Raw genomic sequence first — 17,592 nt, forward strand, 5'->3', positions numbered from 1 at the left:
AATATTTTTGTTTGAAGTAGAACATAAGGTTGACGGAAACCCGGGGACTGCGCCTACCTGATGAGCCCCAAGAAGGGCAAAACCGGTCGTGGGCTGTCGATGGATTTTCAGCAACCTTATGAGTAGTACATTACGAACTTTCATACTACTTGTATTCCCATGATTTCTAAGATTCTTGATCTGAATCGCTGTACTGGGGGAATCCCAGGTGTACCCATTTCATTGAAGGGGAAGGGAACTTACGTTTATGCTTGGACTTCTCAGTTATACATAAAGATACATAAAAAGCGACGATAATTATTCTACACCATATTCGATAAGAAAAATGCTTGCCGGTTGTTCGCCATGGGGAAGTATATGAAATTGGGATCTAAAATACATCCGGTTCTTCACTTTTTTGACGGCTCCACTTTATGCCCAGGCTCTATTTATCACGCTTCACAAAATACATTTCTACTAAATGGATCTCGGAACATATCCAAACGGATACATCCTACAGCGCATTCTTCTTCTTCCATCCCACGTGCCACGTTACTGCATGTCCCCACTTAAGTTCATTCCGTGGGACAACAACTAATCGACGCATTACAAAGCCTTCCGCGTTGTCCAGCGTGGAAACTCCATTCGTTGGTAACCAACCCCATTAGTCTCGTACTTCCTGAATTTACTCCGTAAAACTCTGGTCCCCTAGTTACAAAAGCATCATCCCGAACTTTACTTATCTAAGCTCCCATGATTTCAGGTTGATAATCATGAGCGGTTCTTGCCTGAAGCACATGCAGTCATCGGCATATCGCTTATTCCGGATATACGATCAACGCATCCGTTGTTCATCGATTAGTTCAGCAGAAGTCCAAACACTTGTGTGGAAGATTGAGCAGTTGGGATTTCACGCTTGATGATATTATACAACTACACTTAGCTTTACACAGCCTTCAAACGACAGTAAAATAGCATGACAGAAAATTGCTTAGTAGGCCGGGCTTCTATGGTCGACTGAAGCATGATTACAGGGTGCAAGTTGTCTAGAGCAAAAAGATGGCGCCATTCATGGAGTAGCTGATTACATTGAGGGTCCATATATATCAATTCATGTAGAGAAGCCTAATAGAGATTCGTGTGCATTTCAGTGGAAAACGACCTGGGTGTATTTTTCGCGAACAGTCTATGGTAGTTCGAGTCTGTCTGAATCGGTATTCTCTTCTCAGTTGTCCAGTAGCCAGACGGGATATTCAGTCATCACATCAGTGTATATAGTCCGATTTACTCTTGGTCTAGTATCAGTCTAGTCTATCTTAACTTCACTACTTTGTTTCGTTTCGAAGCAGGGCCATCAGGCAGAAATGGGCAAAACGATACGGCCGGTTATATTCACCCGTTCTACGGTACACGTGGGGAAGGTGGGGACTAATGTGTGATGATTAGTTTCACCTCTACCTGATGTTGTTAGACCTGGCAGGACCCGCATTATGTGTTGCCTTGACTACTCACAGCTGCAGCGGTTCTCCCATTAGAATGCAGGTAGATCAAGGTCATTGGTTAACCCCTCATGTACCAGTCATCATTCTCACCATCACTACCATCACCAATTAGGCTGATCACAGCTGTAGACAGTGGCAGGAACAGATGCCGGTGCGGGTAGATGGGCAAAACCCATGAATGATGAGCCCTCAGTATCAGCTGATAAGATCTTAACACTTGATAACGAACATCGGTAACGGTTCCGTTTACCCCGTGCTCTCTTTACAGTCGAAACTCAAAATGAAGAACTGTCGTAATGTGACATCGATCACTGAGATGACATCACAAGCCTTTCATCTACAGCGTTACACTACAGAATGACTCTTTAAGCTCAACGCCTCTCAGCAGACAGACCAAAACGTTTTCCATCAAAGCAACCCAAATATAGATATCAGTAAAGCACACTGCAGGACGCGTGACATATAGAACGATAACGCCTGTTGCATTATGGTTTACCTGACAGAGGTTGAGATAAGCCAGTCGAGGGCGTACGGTGATGTCATATTCATAACGTCAAAATAAACTGAAGCAATCCATATCCAATCCGTATATGTGGTGGTGAATGACACATTGACTCATTCAAATTTCCGTTATCGGAGTTGATTAACTGAATACCTTCACCCTATCATCCTGCTATCATTCTAGCATTTCAACTGATATTGTTCGTATTCGGAATTCCGCCCCGACTAGACCACCAAGTTAAGGAAGCGGGATTCGACAGATACCAACCCAGAACGATTCCTGCTTTTTCAATTCAGATACTCAGGCGGTAGCTTAACAGGTATGGCCCGGTGTGATTACCCTGGACGTTGCAATATCATTAGGGAGATCCATATCTACAGAACATTTGTCTTCTGTAGACGATTTTAGCCCGAATATCAAATTTCTCAACACGACGTTTTTTTGCGAAGCCCAGGAGGGTCATTTCTACCTGCTGACGACCCAGAAGGTGGTGTCTGAGATCTAGTAAAACTAGAAGGGGACGAATGCTGGCCAACTGAGGCCATGTTATCAAAAGATGAAGTAACTGGTTGTGCCGCCAAACAAAACAATATCCCCACTGGAGTTCACCACATGAGAAAGCGACAGCTATTCTGCCTGAGAGGTGACCTCTCCTCGAGAGGTATCACAAAAGGTTCTGGTTGATTGTGAATACCTACGTGAACTGTACAGGATGGGGGTCTCTCTTTTGAGGTGCTGTCTTGAGGGGATATTTTAATGATGGACCTAATTTTAGCGCTTATAAAGTAAAGTATTTCTCCGTCTCACTCTAGAGGTCCTCTCCAGTGTTCAAGTAACATCCTTGTTGTCGTTGCTGTTGAACCGTAGCGTTGCAAGAGACTCTTGTGGACTTTTTAACAGTGCTGTTACTGGATGACACCCATTCTTACTTTAAGTGTAACTGTTCACCCACCCCGATAAAATGAGTCATGGTCACACGAATTTGCCATACATCTTGGTACAGTATGATTCTCTCAAGGAAAGACAAGACCATGAGCACCTGAAGGTGAACTTAGGAGATCACCTGTCTAACCGACTGCCTAAGAAGAATAATCGGTTTTCATTAATCCCAAAACCATGTAATGTGACAAACGGTCCTACTTCATTCAGTGTGTGATTTAGCTGATCCGCTTACGTGGAAATACAGATGATCTTGTCTGCTTTATAATGCATAGCAGTTATTGCTCATTCTCAGTAGTGGAGACTGCATGGCAGTGACCCTCACGTTGAAACTCAAATTAGCCCTTCTATGGTCATTTCAGGTTGATGTCCTCCACATCGCAATCGATCTTATCCAAGAGCGCATTGTTTTTGTATGTACTATCGACTCGTCACAAAATTTGAAACCTTTGGCATTATGTGGATAGAAACATACAGTTAGAAATACATTCACACCTAAGAATTACGGGGCATACTTGAGAGACAGGTGAGCAATGATAGTTCATGATTACCTTCAGATAGTTTTTAAAAGAAAACCTAAATGATCATTACATTTTTTTAAGATCAGTGACCGAAAAAAATCTCCTAAGGCACCCTCATTGCTCTGTTAGTTTTATTCGTTGTGGTGATTTTCAACTCTGGTTACTGAAATACCGTTAATGTTACAGCAACCCTAGCCTTCTCTTTTTGCCTTCGGTGCGGTTGTCAGTCACCTGGCTTGCCGGCTGAGTTTGACATCTTAGGGGTAGACAAATAATGCTTTTACAAAACAGAACAAAAATCAAGTTCCAGAGACCAGAATTCCAACAACATCCTTTCGTCTATCGAACGGGCACTTGCTCACACCTTGTTCATACCGCTGAAGCTAACTTCACATTTAATGACTGATTATTCCATAGTCCGTCAAGTTGGTCGTTTCAAAACTGCAAATAACAGGTTATGAACACAATCCTCTCTGTTCCCACTTTATCTGACAGCCTGACACTAACTTTTGAGGCTTGAATATAGTAGGAATGCTTGCCAATTAAGACATCTCCTCTGCATACTTTTTACTTGGGGGGTCTTGTCAGCCGGATTGGGTCAGCGTCTCTTTCAAAATGCATATGTCTGGTTTGCTTACCAGATCAATTCGAAGTGTGTTTCTGACAAACTCTATAACGTTACTGTCTGGAAAAAACTAGGAAATGTGTCGCAGACCAACTTGTGAATAAATTGTTGCAGAAAGGACAGTCCAGAGACCCCACAGCTCCGCATTCTTCATATGAATTCGGAGCTCATAATTTCAGCATTCCATATTATACTTCCACTCTTCTGGAATACGATAGATGGCTGGAAATCAGGGATGCTTCTGCTATTTAACTACTGTGGCAACAAGATCCACGACCTTGTCCATTGGTAAGTCAGCTGTTCCATTTTGATCTAAGGGAAATGCTATGACACTTACACCTTACATGGAGATCTCACCTTCCGATAAACCTGTTCATTCATTGATATATTGGGCACAAAGTGACCAGTGAAAACATCTCCGGTCGTGTCTAGTCGAACAACATTTAAAAAAACTGAACAACCAGGTGTGGTGAAGTTATTTTGCTTTGTCAAGATCTACTAAAATCGAAAGTTCTGTGACTCTGGCAGAGGACGAACCTTGTAATAACCGATTAATTTTGTTAGGCTGCTTTGCGGGATGTTCATTCGTGAAACCAACCCGAATCACTTCAGTTCAGTAAACCTCAAAGCTAGCGGCAACGAAACAAGGTTAATTTGTCTTTTATTTCATTCCTTTCTGAGAACGTCGTCCCAACAATAAGCTATCTGTTTTGTAAACTATCCAGTACACTGGTTTTGGTTCAGTTAGTCTATAAATTCTATCCAACACACACATCACAAATGATGACAGTGTTTGTACAGGCCTGAGGAAGGGTGGCCCATTTCAACATTGCATTTGATTCTTCTTTTCAGCTTTTCTAGCCGCTCTGTTATTCAGTCGTATGACGAGGATTTTCATACTTCTGTTACCGTCTCATCTACTGCATGAGTTTAAATCAAGTTCTCTTTTCGTCAGTTGAGCTTTGTACATACATTTTGAAAGGACTGCTGGAAAAGCTAGAATTCATGAAAGTGTGGCAAAACACAACAGCTGTAATTTCTACCTGACAGTTTTGGTTGCCAACGCAACAAAGTAATTAGGTTTTGCATACTTGAATCTCAAGTTGACTTTCAAATGAAAAGAGCTCTAAGTTACAGATGGTCTGTCTAACTTCAGTCTCACGTTTTGAAGCATGAAGTTATGAAGTAAGCAACTGATGTGACCATATGGTTACGACGAAGCATGACATTACACCTAGCGGACTCATGTGATTTCAGACCAACGTTGCATATAAACAAATATTCCGGTCTCCCTTCACAACTGGTTCATGCCCTGTTTGCAGCTCAATTCCTCACATGTTTACCTCGGCGTGAACTTCATAAACAATCCAATGATCAGTGTTTACAAAATGTGCATGCTCCCCTCTTGTGTGTATCAGTTGACTTAATGACTACTATTCTTGACGAATTTCCGTGTAAAAAGTAACTTTCTTTGAATACGGTAAAGCAGTTTCCATGACACTTGCTACAGGATGTCGCAGGTCAGTCAGTATACCTTTACTAAAACAAGTATATTCCACCACACACTTAACACTCACTCCTAAATTAAAAATCAAACTTTTGACCACTTTATATAAGTCGGAATTCTGAAACTGTGATAATACTAAATGAATATAGTAGACATTCGAAATAAGCCACAGAGCATTGAAATATTAGGGCTTATTGTTTTTCTCGCTTCAAAATAGCGGTAGAAGTTCAGTGGAATTCAATTCAACATTGTCTGCTGAAAGTGTTTCAAAACATCATTGGAAGAAATAGTCTGGTTTGTTCAGACGGGTACATGTGCACCAGGGCTAATATGTAATGTAGTTTAGTCACTTTCAACTGTATTTATGGTAATCATATACACTGACCACAGACAGAGGAAAGGTGACTTTCCCAAAGTGGTTTCAGTACATTCACACTTAGTTGTGATCTATGTCAGCCTTCATCCACCTGAGGGGCATGTCGGAAAACCCTTTCCCGTCGTGTCATGCTTTTGGGGGAGATTATTGTAGATAGTTGGAGGTATAGTGATTCCGCTTGTGGTGCAGTTGATGTAGCGTTATATTATGGTAGTAAATTTAGCAAATCAACATCGTAGTGACCTATGCAAGACTTTTGGAGCTTGGTATCTCACTTACTAAATCTCGGAGAACCGAATTGGCGGTGCTTTCCCTTCGAGGAAATTGTTCATGGGTAGGACGATTTTGGAGGCGCGAACTTTATTCAGTTTAAGGAGCCAGTCTATGGTTCCCTTCAACAAATAATCGATTCAAATTGGGCACCTGATAGACTTGATCGCTGCTGGACGACAGCTGGCAATGAATTGACATTACTGACGGTAATAAAGGCATTACGCAGCTGAGACAAAGAGCACCATTAAAGATAGGCAGGAATTTTGTTCATTATGAGTTATGATGCAGTTTCACAGAAGGGAAAATTAACTGCTTTTGAGGAGTGGGCACTTTCAAGAAGCTATTGATTTTGTTCAGGTACTCCGTTGTTGAGAGGAGTTACTCTCTGGTTGCCAGGACACCACATCAAAACTACACCGTACCATTGGTTTCTATTCGTTAGGCTACTGTCACATTAGGCCGTTTCTCACAAAACCAAATGCGAAGTCTAACTGATTCAAGCGCTCTTTCTTACTGAAATTGAGTTGGCTAACTCCATAATTTACCTGAGCATATGAGGGAGGTGTCATTAGTAGATCAATTAACACCACGGATTGCTTACAAAATTGGAAGAATAAACCGGGCAGCGCAAGATGACTCGGAGAATTCCAAGTTCCCAAGAGCCACATTTTCAACCGCTGCGATGGAATTCGGCTTGACGTGTGGTGCTAATATGAAACTAGCTAGGTTGCAAAAAATCACTCAGTCGTAATGAGCTTGATGGCTATTTTGCAAGTAGTCTACGACGCATCAGTATGTCTCAGTTACAGCTATGCGAGGGCTTCAAATAGCTGACGCTTTTACTGCATAGGAGGTTATTTATTCTACCGTATGCATTTAGGACCGTGCATTTTAGAACCAAGTTACAACTAAAACTTCATTAGTCCAGTTTAGAAAGTGCACCATTGTTTCTTACAAACCATTCCTTTCATGGGGGAGAACATCCAATGAGAACTACATATCCTCTGAAGGGACTAGGAAAACCATGTTGTTTCCCTCATTTCCCAGGCTGAATTCACTCTGGTAGCAGTCTGCTGTTGCACTTCGCTGGGGAGTTTGGTTGATAGTAAGGTAGTCTCGTCACCCGTCCTGTTCTAGTTGAAACCAATGAGATAGATGTAACCGAATTCAAAAAGTTTGGTGCGACTACCCAACTTCTTTCTTACAGGCCCCTAAAATAACTCAACGCATATGCTAAACCATGCAAAAACGATACAACAGTTCTACCATAGGAAAATTGTAAAAAATCCGATCGTTCCCTACGAATATGCATTTATATAAACATGCCTTGCCAGAATTCAGATCACGTTTCCAAACATTACCTATGCCAGTAAGATTAACCGGCTGGAATCCTAAGATTGTGCTATTCAAAGCGCTTGCGAACTGAAGAGCAACTATGCATTTTTTTATTCCTAATACTGGTGACTTTAAACTGAATCTAGACACTTACACAAAACCCTCAGTATTTACTTTTGGGTACATCCATCTACCGAATTCCCGAGCTCAGTGCTACTTTCTCTAGAGAGAGACAAAAAGTGCATTGTCTCTCCAAATGCGTTAAAGCCATCGAAATCTCAAGCCACAAAATATAAGTGAGGCATATAGTATTTTTCAAAAGTTATGTTCAGCTGCTGGTGATCGGAGTCCGAAACGGTGGATCCGTCAAACTCGTAGAGATAAACGCTCAAATTCTATAGACTTCATTCCAATTTGATTACCCGACAAATTTTCAGGATAGACGCGGAACAACTGTGAACCTCACCATACAAGTCCAATTCGGCCTGCATCGAGAAGCCCGCACTTACCCTATCCTGATTTTAAATTATCTACAGTGTGCTTATCAAGAACACAAAAATTATTCGAATTCGCATCCTTCCGTTAGCACATGAACGTCAATAATAATCCACAAGTGACTAAAAAACTATTTGCAGAGATAGTGAATCACTCCACAGACACTACCAACCTTCTGAGATGTATTAATTCGAGAAGCGACCCAGCATTAGTTCGCCTGCTGTGCATCTGTGTAATAACGTAAATCGAATGCACCACACGGCTTCCCATTTGTGCTCAACCACGGAGTGCTTAACACTCCTATTGTGAGTTGTAATTTGAACCATTCTGTGGGTTTCATGAGGTATGCAGTCCTGGCGATCTTTCAGTGTACAACCTCTTGCTAATCACGGTCTAGAGTGGTCTTATTTACAGGAAACTGAACTGACAAGAGCTTGTAGATTAAAGAGTAAGTCAACACAAGCAAGTATCGTATGATATTGTGAATTCGTTGCTTCTAAGGATATGACGAAAGGCGGAATCTTGTCCATGTAATGGAACTCACCTTGATATTCGACCCGTAGTGAATCGATGGATGATCATCCAACGTAGACCCGGAATGTAACTCCGAGTCGTACAGGATATCCTTGTTTCCGTGTGACATTAGTGATTCGTACGGTGCTTGTGGGGAGTAGATGTTGTCTTCCTCTTGCAGTGTTCGTTTCAAGTCGTAGTTTCGAACCCCTACATGCAATTCAGAGCCATCTTTACACCCCATTGATTCCGAGTTTTGGCCACCATTTCGCGTTGATATTCCACCATCCTCGTCGGATTCTGCTTCGTCTAAATAATCCAGTTCATCTTCTTCGTTCTCCGTATCATCAACACTTTTTACTTCATCCGGATCGGGTTTTGGACAGATTGTCTTTTGATACGAAGCGCATCGGGGTTGCGAAGTTCTTATTTGTGCCTCCTGATCTTTTCCGTGGGATGACTCGAGTTTGGATGCCTGTCGGGTATTCGGTTCCAATAGATTAGAGTCGGTGGATCGAATCTCTGCCGAATCATAGTTTGGGTAATGGGAAGTCCGATCTGTGCAACCAAGCTGACGATGATCCGAGTTCATGGGGTTTCCGGATTTCACCGAATCACCAATAACGGGACCTGGAGCCTTAAGTGATGTAGGAAGGCTGGTCTGGCTAGTGGGACTAATGCCAGCGTCTACATCGAAACCACACACCTGTCTCGAGTAATTTATTTCCGCTAAATTTGCAGGATTCGAAAAATTAGACGAAATCATAAAATCGGAATCATTCGGTGGATAGTTGAACTCAGAAGAACGTATTCCTGTGGGGGATTTACTCAACCACTGTTGTGTATATTCGTACGAATTGTTCGTGCGCGTCTCTGTAAAGGAATACGAAGGAGTGATCGGGTTGAAATTCACTGAAGCGGGATACGAGCCGGGGAGGTATAATGACTTCTCGTTTGGAATATCTGGTGATGGGCAATTGGTCCGCTTACCATTCATGAGTATCGGTTGATTTTCATCAGATATGGTGGACAGTGAATAAGTGTCTGCGGTTCCAAATGAGAAAGCGACGTCTTTGAGCTTTATTCCACTTTCCAGCGTACTCATGTGGGCTGTAGCATTCAAAGGACTCTCGTATGTCGTCATAAACGGTGATCGCAGACAACAATGCGCCGACGGTGCTTTAAAAAATCCCGGGCCCTGAATTCAGGAATGGTGTCAATAATCTGGAACCAGTCCCGTTTTCATATGGATTTATAATGTAGTGTGCAGGAACTGTAATAAGTGATGATTTTATGCGTATGGTAGTTATTTTCTTTTTGTAGACAGTATAGAGCTTTCTCACTCAAGCATGAATTATCTGGCTCACAAGTGATCACTCACAGGATTGGTCAGTGAGCTATCCGGCTGCGTGAACCAATCAGGCAGAGAGCGACCCGCATCGGTAGTCGGATGACAGACCACATCCAAAGCCGCTCGACTTAGGAACCACAGGCGCACACGTCCGCATATACACACACACAACTGAGTGACGATCATGCGCCTTCCTGTGTTTGTGCGTATGCCATGCAGCAACACATCGGAAAGCGTCCCCAACCCGACCAGTAAACCAATGACAAACTTCCAGTAGTAGGGGGAGGAAGTTTGATGGCTTAGTAACCACGACCAACGTCGGTGACCGTATCAGTCCCTCATCCAACCAAACAGTTGCAGCGTGTGAGAGGGAGGACTGCCTACACTGAACAGGAAACAGGAAAGGGAGGATGGAGAGAAAAGGAAGTGATCATGGTAACGAGCTTCCTAAGTCGAGCAGTATGTTACGACCACGAGGCAACAATCGGTTTGGACCGAGGACCAGTCTGGCTGAGTGAGTGGTTGACGGGTTGAATGAACCAGACTAAACTGCCACAGAAAGTAAGGGAACGTATGATCAGACTGGTGGCCTAACAAGCCTGGTAAACAAGTGAACGATTGATTTGCGGCTGTATACGTCGCTACTGCTGAAATTCATGGGATACCGTTTGGAACCTTGTATAAACTCGATTAAACGTCTGACCACACAGAATACACCGATTTCATGTTCCCTGGGATGAATACGTCTACAAGCACTGAAATAAGTACGAAACAACCTGTTAAACTAAGAAACCACAATGATCTGCACTGCATGAAGAAACTGCTTTACGGTTTTGCTGGGCGAAGTACGATTTGTTTGTTTGTTGACTATGTCTACCGGACAACCGGGAACCACAACGGAGTGAAAGTTATGTGTGGCACACCAGATGTAAACGAATGCCCAACAGTCCAAGTTGGGACTGGATGTAACCGTTTCTTTAGCTTGCAAAGCTTCTGAAGACTATTTGAATACCACCTAATATTACTGGGAACTAGGCAAGAAGCTGTGAAAAGCAAGAAAAATAGTTAGCACAGTAAAATAATGATCAGGCTGCTAAGTTTGTTGTCCCCCCCCCCCCCCGTTAATATTACTGGAACTAGGCAAGAAGCTGTGAAAAGCAAGAAAAATAGTTAGCACAGTAAAATAATGATCAGGCTGCTAAGTTTGTTGTCCTTCCCCCGATCATCTTACTCGAAAGCCTCGGTACATATTCAGAATTCCCTGGTGCACTTCAGTGGCTTATTTGGATGTGATGAGTTGTTTTCTATGGAATGCAATCCCTTCCCTTATGTAAGCACATATTTGCTACCTCAGTAGAATTTTTCAATTGAATTCCCATTACATGGCTGGTCAATTATGTTACGTAGTGCATGTTGCAAATCTACAAGAAGCCCATGGGAAATCCATTTCACAAACTGATAAACGACACAATTGAGTGCTCTTTGTCCCTTTCGGATTTTTTTTATGATTTTGCACCACTTTTGTGGAAATTATCAATGTAGTGGCAAGACTTGATTCTTTTGTCCGTCTTGTTCATTCTATCCATGCTTATTGATCAGCTGGGATGTTCACACTCACTATATGAACTTCACTGTGTGCTCTGATGCGCTCACCTACCATCGTTTCATATGGACACGCAGTTTTATTAATCCAGCAAGCTTGTAGTCATCAGCGGGTCACTCTCACCCTGTTTCTCTATAGGAAGTTACGATGAGCGATGTATCATGGTTTTTCTCACAAGCATATCAAGCATATCGACCACATAACTCCCCCAACGATAGTCTACTCTAAGTAAGACGATGTCTGCTGACTTTTCACTTATTCCAAAATGGGTACTTTTCTTTCCACTTGTTAAGGAACGAAATTTAGGTATAGCACTGTGTCATGTACTGTAACCTCAAGCGGATAAGACTGCATGCTATTATATGGGGAAAACATGAATTACCTCACAGACCTCACCACACCATTTTTAGTGCGGTGTACTGTTCACCGTAGTATGCCACCATGCTCTGACGGGCTAGTGGTTCCCAAGAGGCCTTCACAGGCTCGTCTGCACATTTGGTCCCTGGCAATCGTTTGTGCTTTCAGATGCCTGCGCAGACGTCCATTAGTCCAACCATTGTTGACAGGCCAGCCAGCCATTTGGTAACATACGTATCCTATGATGGGTCCTAATTTTTCTTTAATCAGGTATTCTGTATTCGTATGTTTCTCGCAGTTTTCTCATAGGTTATGAGAATGTAGTCAGATTTCCAGTGAATTTATAAGAATTCAAGAATACATATTCACATTAGCCTCTCTCAAACGACCTTCCTTCCGTCCTGACGCTATTGTTCCGGTTATTTTTCACTAAAGCGAGGTGTGGACTAACCAAACCGATTGGGCCAAGAGAGACGAAGAACCGTTTGGCATGAATAGGAATTCTATAAATTCTGCAACAAGTCACTTTGATGCAGCTGGTGGTAGTAGTATCATTCTGCCATTGGAAGTTACACAACCGCATTTCGGGTCACGGAGGGTCAAGAATATGTATTTCAGATGGGTTTTGAAGGTAAAATATAGGCAAAACGAGCTCCTCCGGCTTGACATTGCCTGAATAGTCGTACCAGATCAGAAGGAGAACAGTTCAAACGGGAACTATTTGCCCTAAGTATACTAAGCTTCCACCAGCATCATGTTCAGGCCATAGTTGGACGAAAAGTTCACATTTTCGTGGGAGTCGCCAGCAAATCTCACGAATAACCTAAGAAGTTTCGGCTGGCGACCTTACAGTCAGTAGTTGGACATTCAAACATTCAACAATAGATGACTGATAAACACTTAGGGGGTAGTGCCCGCATCCTGCACGTAAACAGTTCACCTCACGTTGTCTGGTGGTGATTAGCCCCGCAAACAATGGGTCATCAGTTAAAATACTCTTGTTATTTGTGACTCCTCTTCTCCCCATAGACTACTTACTAGTCGTTGAAACGGAGCTTACTCGAAAGCCTCGGTACATATTCAGAATTCCCTGGTGCACTTCAGTGGCTTATTTGGATGTGATGAGTTGTTTTCTATGGAATGCAATCCCTTCCCTTATGTAAGCACATATTTGCTACCTCAGTAGAATTTTTCAATTGAATTCCCATTACATGGCTGGTCAATTATGTTACGTAGTGCATGCAATTCTACAAGAAGCCCATGGGAAATCCATTTCACAAACTGATAAACGACACAATTGAGTGCTCTTTGTCCCTTTCGGATTTTTTTTATGATTTTGCACCACTTTTGTGGAAATTATCAATGTAGTGGCAAGACTTGATTCTTTTGTCCGTCTTGTTCATTCTATCCATGCTTATTGATCAGCTGGGATGTTCACACTCACTATATGAACTTCACTGTGTGCTCTGATGCGCTCACCTACCATCGTTTCATATGGACACGCTGTTTTATTAATCCAGCAAGCTTGTAGTTATCAGCGGGTCACTCTCACCCTGTTTCTCTATAGGAAGTTACGATGAGCGATGTATCATGGTTTTTCTCACAAGCATATCAAGCATATCGACCACATAACTCCCCCAACGATAGTCTACTCTAAGTAAGACGATGTCTGCTGACTTTTCACTTATTCCAAAATGGGTACTTTTCTTTACACTTGTTAAGGAACGAAATTTAGGTATAGCACTGTGTCATGTACTGTAACCTCAAGCGGATAAGACTGCATGCTATTATATGGGGAAAACATGAATTACCTCACAGACCTCACCACACCATTTTTAGTGCGGTGTACTGCTCACCGTAGTATGCCACCATGCTCTGACGGGCTAGTGGTTCCCAAGAGGCCTTCACAGGCTCGTCTGCACATTTGGTCCCTGGCAATCGTTTGTGCTTTCAGATGCCTGCGCAGACGTCCATTAGTCCAACCATTGTTGACAGGCTAACCCTTATAGGATGCCAGCCAGCCATTTGGTAACATACGTATCCTATGATGGGTCCTAATTTTTCTTTAATCAGGTATTCTGTATTCGTATGTTTCTCGCAGTTTTCTCATAGGTTATGAGAATGTAGTCAGATTTCCAGTGAATTTATAAGAATTCAAGAATACATATTCACATTAGCCTCTCTCAAACGACCTTCCTTCCGTCCTGACGCTATTGTTCCGGTTATTTTTCACTAAAGCGAGGTGTGGACTAACCAAACCGATTGGGCCAAGAGAGACGAAGAACCGTTTGGCATGAATAGGAATTCTATAAATTCTGCAACAAGTCACTTTGATGCAGCTGGTGGTAGTAGTATCATTCTGCCATTGGAAGTTACACAACCGCATTTCGGGTCACGGAGGGTCAAGAATATGTATTTCAGATGGGTTTTGAAGGTAAAATATAGGCAAAACGAGCTCCTCCGGCTTGACATTGCCTGAATAGTCGTACCAGATCAGAAGGAGAACAGTTCAAACGGGAACTATTTGCCCTAAGTATACTAAGCTTCCACCAGCATCATGTTCAGGCCATAGTTGGACGAAAAGTTCACATTTTCGTGGGAGTCGCCAGCAAATCTCACGAATAACCTAAGAAGTTTCGGCTGGCGACCTTACAGTCAGTAGTTGGACATTCAAACATTCAACAATAGATGACTGATAAACACTTAGGGGGTAGTGCCCGCATCCTGCACGTAAACAGTTCACCTCACGTTGTCTGGTGGTGATTAGCCCCGCAAACAATGGGTCATCAGTTAAAATACTCTTGTTATTTGTGACTCCTCTTCTCCCCATAGACTACTTACTAGTCGTTGAAACGGAGACCTAGAAGATAGAAACTTACAAGTCTCCAACATGGCATATCCGAGATTTGTGCACCTGGTCGACTATAGAGTGGCCAAGCTATGCTGAAAACTGCACTGCGGCTTCGTGCTTGACAGATGCGTCAGTAGTACCATAGGTCTTAACCAAGTCCGGGTTAATCATCATGCTGATGAGCCACATGTAGCGGAATGTTCAGGTGTTCAAACGCGGAAAGTTCAAATCGTCCTCCATATCTGGAGGACACGCGTTGATGATTGTCTCAAAAAAGAATGGAGCGGTTTTTCAGCATAGATTAAACTTCCGTTGCAGAAGAAAAGTACAACTTTCATTTCATTGTCGTCTAGCATCTCCTGGTCTTCAGGAAAAATCATGTAATAACAGAACAGCGGCTACATTCTAAACGTTTCAATCTGGGGCGTTCAAAAAGCGGTATAACTGGAAAGTGAAAAATCAACGGCCAACTTAACCTAATGTATGGTAGAAACTTGCACTAGAAACTGAAACCAGCCCGTTTCATAACAACTCTGATATCTAGTTACTATGAGAAACATGTTGTTAGCTACAGTTCATCTGTTGTTGAGATCTTGAATGTGTCAGTCACAAAGATACTGGCTCCGTGCTACTGTTGTCAGTACGACTCTTATGTATCCTTATTGTTGTTCTTTCTGTAGTTGCGAAACCTCGATTTTGGCTTTGTTTTCATAGGCTGGCTAGCTCTTTTGTAGAAGGCCTGTCTGCTTCCTACCACTGCATCTTTCACCAGGACATTCTGGTCGCCCAGATTCTGTGGAACTTGAGCCTCAGAGTAAACTACCGGTTATGACATTGATGATGGCAATGCTGAGACTGCCTCTTACAAGAAAAGACTACTCTTGGGACAGGATGAAAGTGTTCGCTTCTGGTGGGGGCTACCTACCCTTGAGTTTAGGTGAATAGTACTTGGCCCTCAAGCCATATATTTAATTTCTGAATAAAAATCTGTTTTTGTTATCTTCCGTTTGGAGATTGACTGCCTTCAGTTTCCTTCGTCTTGTGTATAATCTAAGGAATTCTTTTAGATATTAGTTCGTTGAGAAACTAAATTTGGCTGACTAGTCAAGTTCTGTGGTCGAAAGTGATTCAACAGTGGGTGTCACGCATTTTGGGCTGCACAGTTTAGAGTTCCAGGCTAGGTAAAAACAATCAAGCCAACCGTAATATGGTGTTTTGTGCTACTTACTTGCCAATATAATCTAGCTGCCCTCTTTGACACTCATCCGTATAGGGCAGTTAACGACTCGTAAAGCAGCATGCACAAACAGGATTTGCTTGCGATCGAATTTCATGAAATCAAATGTGCTTGCTTGGCAGAATTCAGTTTTGATCGGTATTCGAGTGCTGAATAGTTTATCCTGTGTTCGCCTGTGCAATCCATGGATGCGCCTACAGTTGTTCGAATTAGTACATCTTTATCAAACGACTGGTTCCCAAATTTCATCATCCGAAGGTCTGAGCTATTTCAAATGAACTAGCTGTCATTTATCATCAAGCGACACAGATTATCATCCGTTGATATGTCCATAGAGCTGGTCAGAACCGAACAGACGGCCGCTGAGTTCACAGGAAGCCAAATCTCGCGTTTCGTTGAGACCATGGGATCAATCCTTCAGCGGTAGGCCCAATTGTCAGATTCATTGGTCAATACGGAAGATGCGCACCGCAGGTGATTATCAGAGATAAATTTGGTGTTCGGAGATCCCAGCTCACCAAAATTGAAATGACTTCCATCCCTATGTCAAGCGATGTTCGCACTTTATCATTTGATGCCTTAGTGAAGCAGGAGGGTTTTTAAGGTATGTTGTTCCCCCCATCAGCCTGGGAAAAACAGTCACTTTTGGGAAAAGTATCTGTTCGGAGGAACAGAGTGAGGAGCTGTCTATTTGCCTGAGTAGACATATGCTGATTTCATATCCGTCGGTATTTTGTCAGGTGCAAACACCCACTTTCATATTAGGATATAGTCTAAACCAGTTTAAACCATTTTCGCCGCACTCCAGATGGGTTGGTTTAGCCCGTTGGCTGGCCATTTTTCCAGTACTTCAAATTGGAAAATTTCAACAACCTTGTTTATTGTTAAAAACAGGCAAGTCAGCAACTCTGAGCGGTTACCTAACTCACACCAACTGCTTGAAGATTTACGAGCAAGCATTTGCACTCTCTTATAGTAGACACACAAGTTCCATCTAAATAAGACTAACATTTCTGAGTAACCATTCACTATGCGTTCTAGGTTCGATTGATTTGCATGTAATTGGCCACTAAATGGGATGGACAGCCACACGTCTAATAGTTTGTGGAACTTCCTTCTCCACACTCTAGTTGGTCGTAAGTTCCTGGGTACCCGGTCCTAATGGATTTATCCCATCTTGGATGATTGGCATACCACTATTCGGTTGTATCTTCCGTCGTCCATTCACACCAGGTTGGACTCAAAAATTGGTGGATGACTGCCGCATCATCCATGTGTGGTTGAGGTCACGTGACACCCTTGATTCAGCTGACTATTATTTCACTCCCTCACACAAAACCACAGCCCAGTAGGTAAATCTATTGTTGCGACTTTTGAGAGTAAATCCATTTGGTCACTGGTTTGTTGGCCCTCTAGCCTGTAACGAACTCAGGCATCGGTAAAAACTGTACATCAGCAATTGGTAGACAGAGACCACGAGCTCCTATTAGTGAAAAATTTGGAACGGGAAATCTAGATACAGTTGCAAGAATACATGTGAAAATTTGACTTTCACGGAGAGCTTAACTGAATGTGCTGCACAAAGGTAGCCTCTTTTCAGTTTCACAGTATTTTTTCGTAAAGGAA

The 17,592-nt window shown here is 42.6% G+C and overlaps 1 protein-coding gene across 1 annotated transcript in view; it reads right to left on the bottom strand.

Annotated features, from left to right (window-relative positions):
* The window catches only part of T265_06776 (hypothetical protein), a gene marked incomplete at both ends in the record, with an annotated part of 26,061 nt that extends 16,389 nt beyond the window's left edge, over positions 1-9,672 (bottom strand). The window contains one exon of the mRNA XM_009172129.1: positions 8,599-9,672. Coding sequence (XP_009170393.1) covers positions 8,599-9,672 — 1,074 coding nt within the window. The remainder of the gene's footprint in view (positions 1-8,598) is intronic.
* Positions 9,673-17,592: the final 7,920 nt, after the last annotated feature.

The sequence above is a fragment of the Opisthorchis viverrini genome (assembly GCF_000715545.1).
Source record: "Opisthorchis viverrini unplaced genomic scaffold opera_v5_145, whole genome shotgun sequence".
In the NCBI taxonomy this organism is placed as follows: domain Eukaryota; kingdom Metazoa; phylum Platyhelminthes; class Trematoda; order Opisthorchiida; family Opisthorchiidae; genus Opisthorchis; species Opisthorchis viverrini.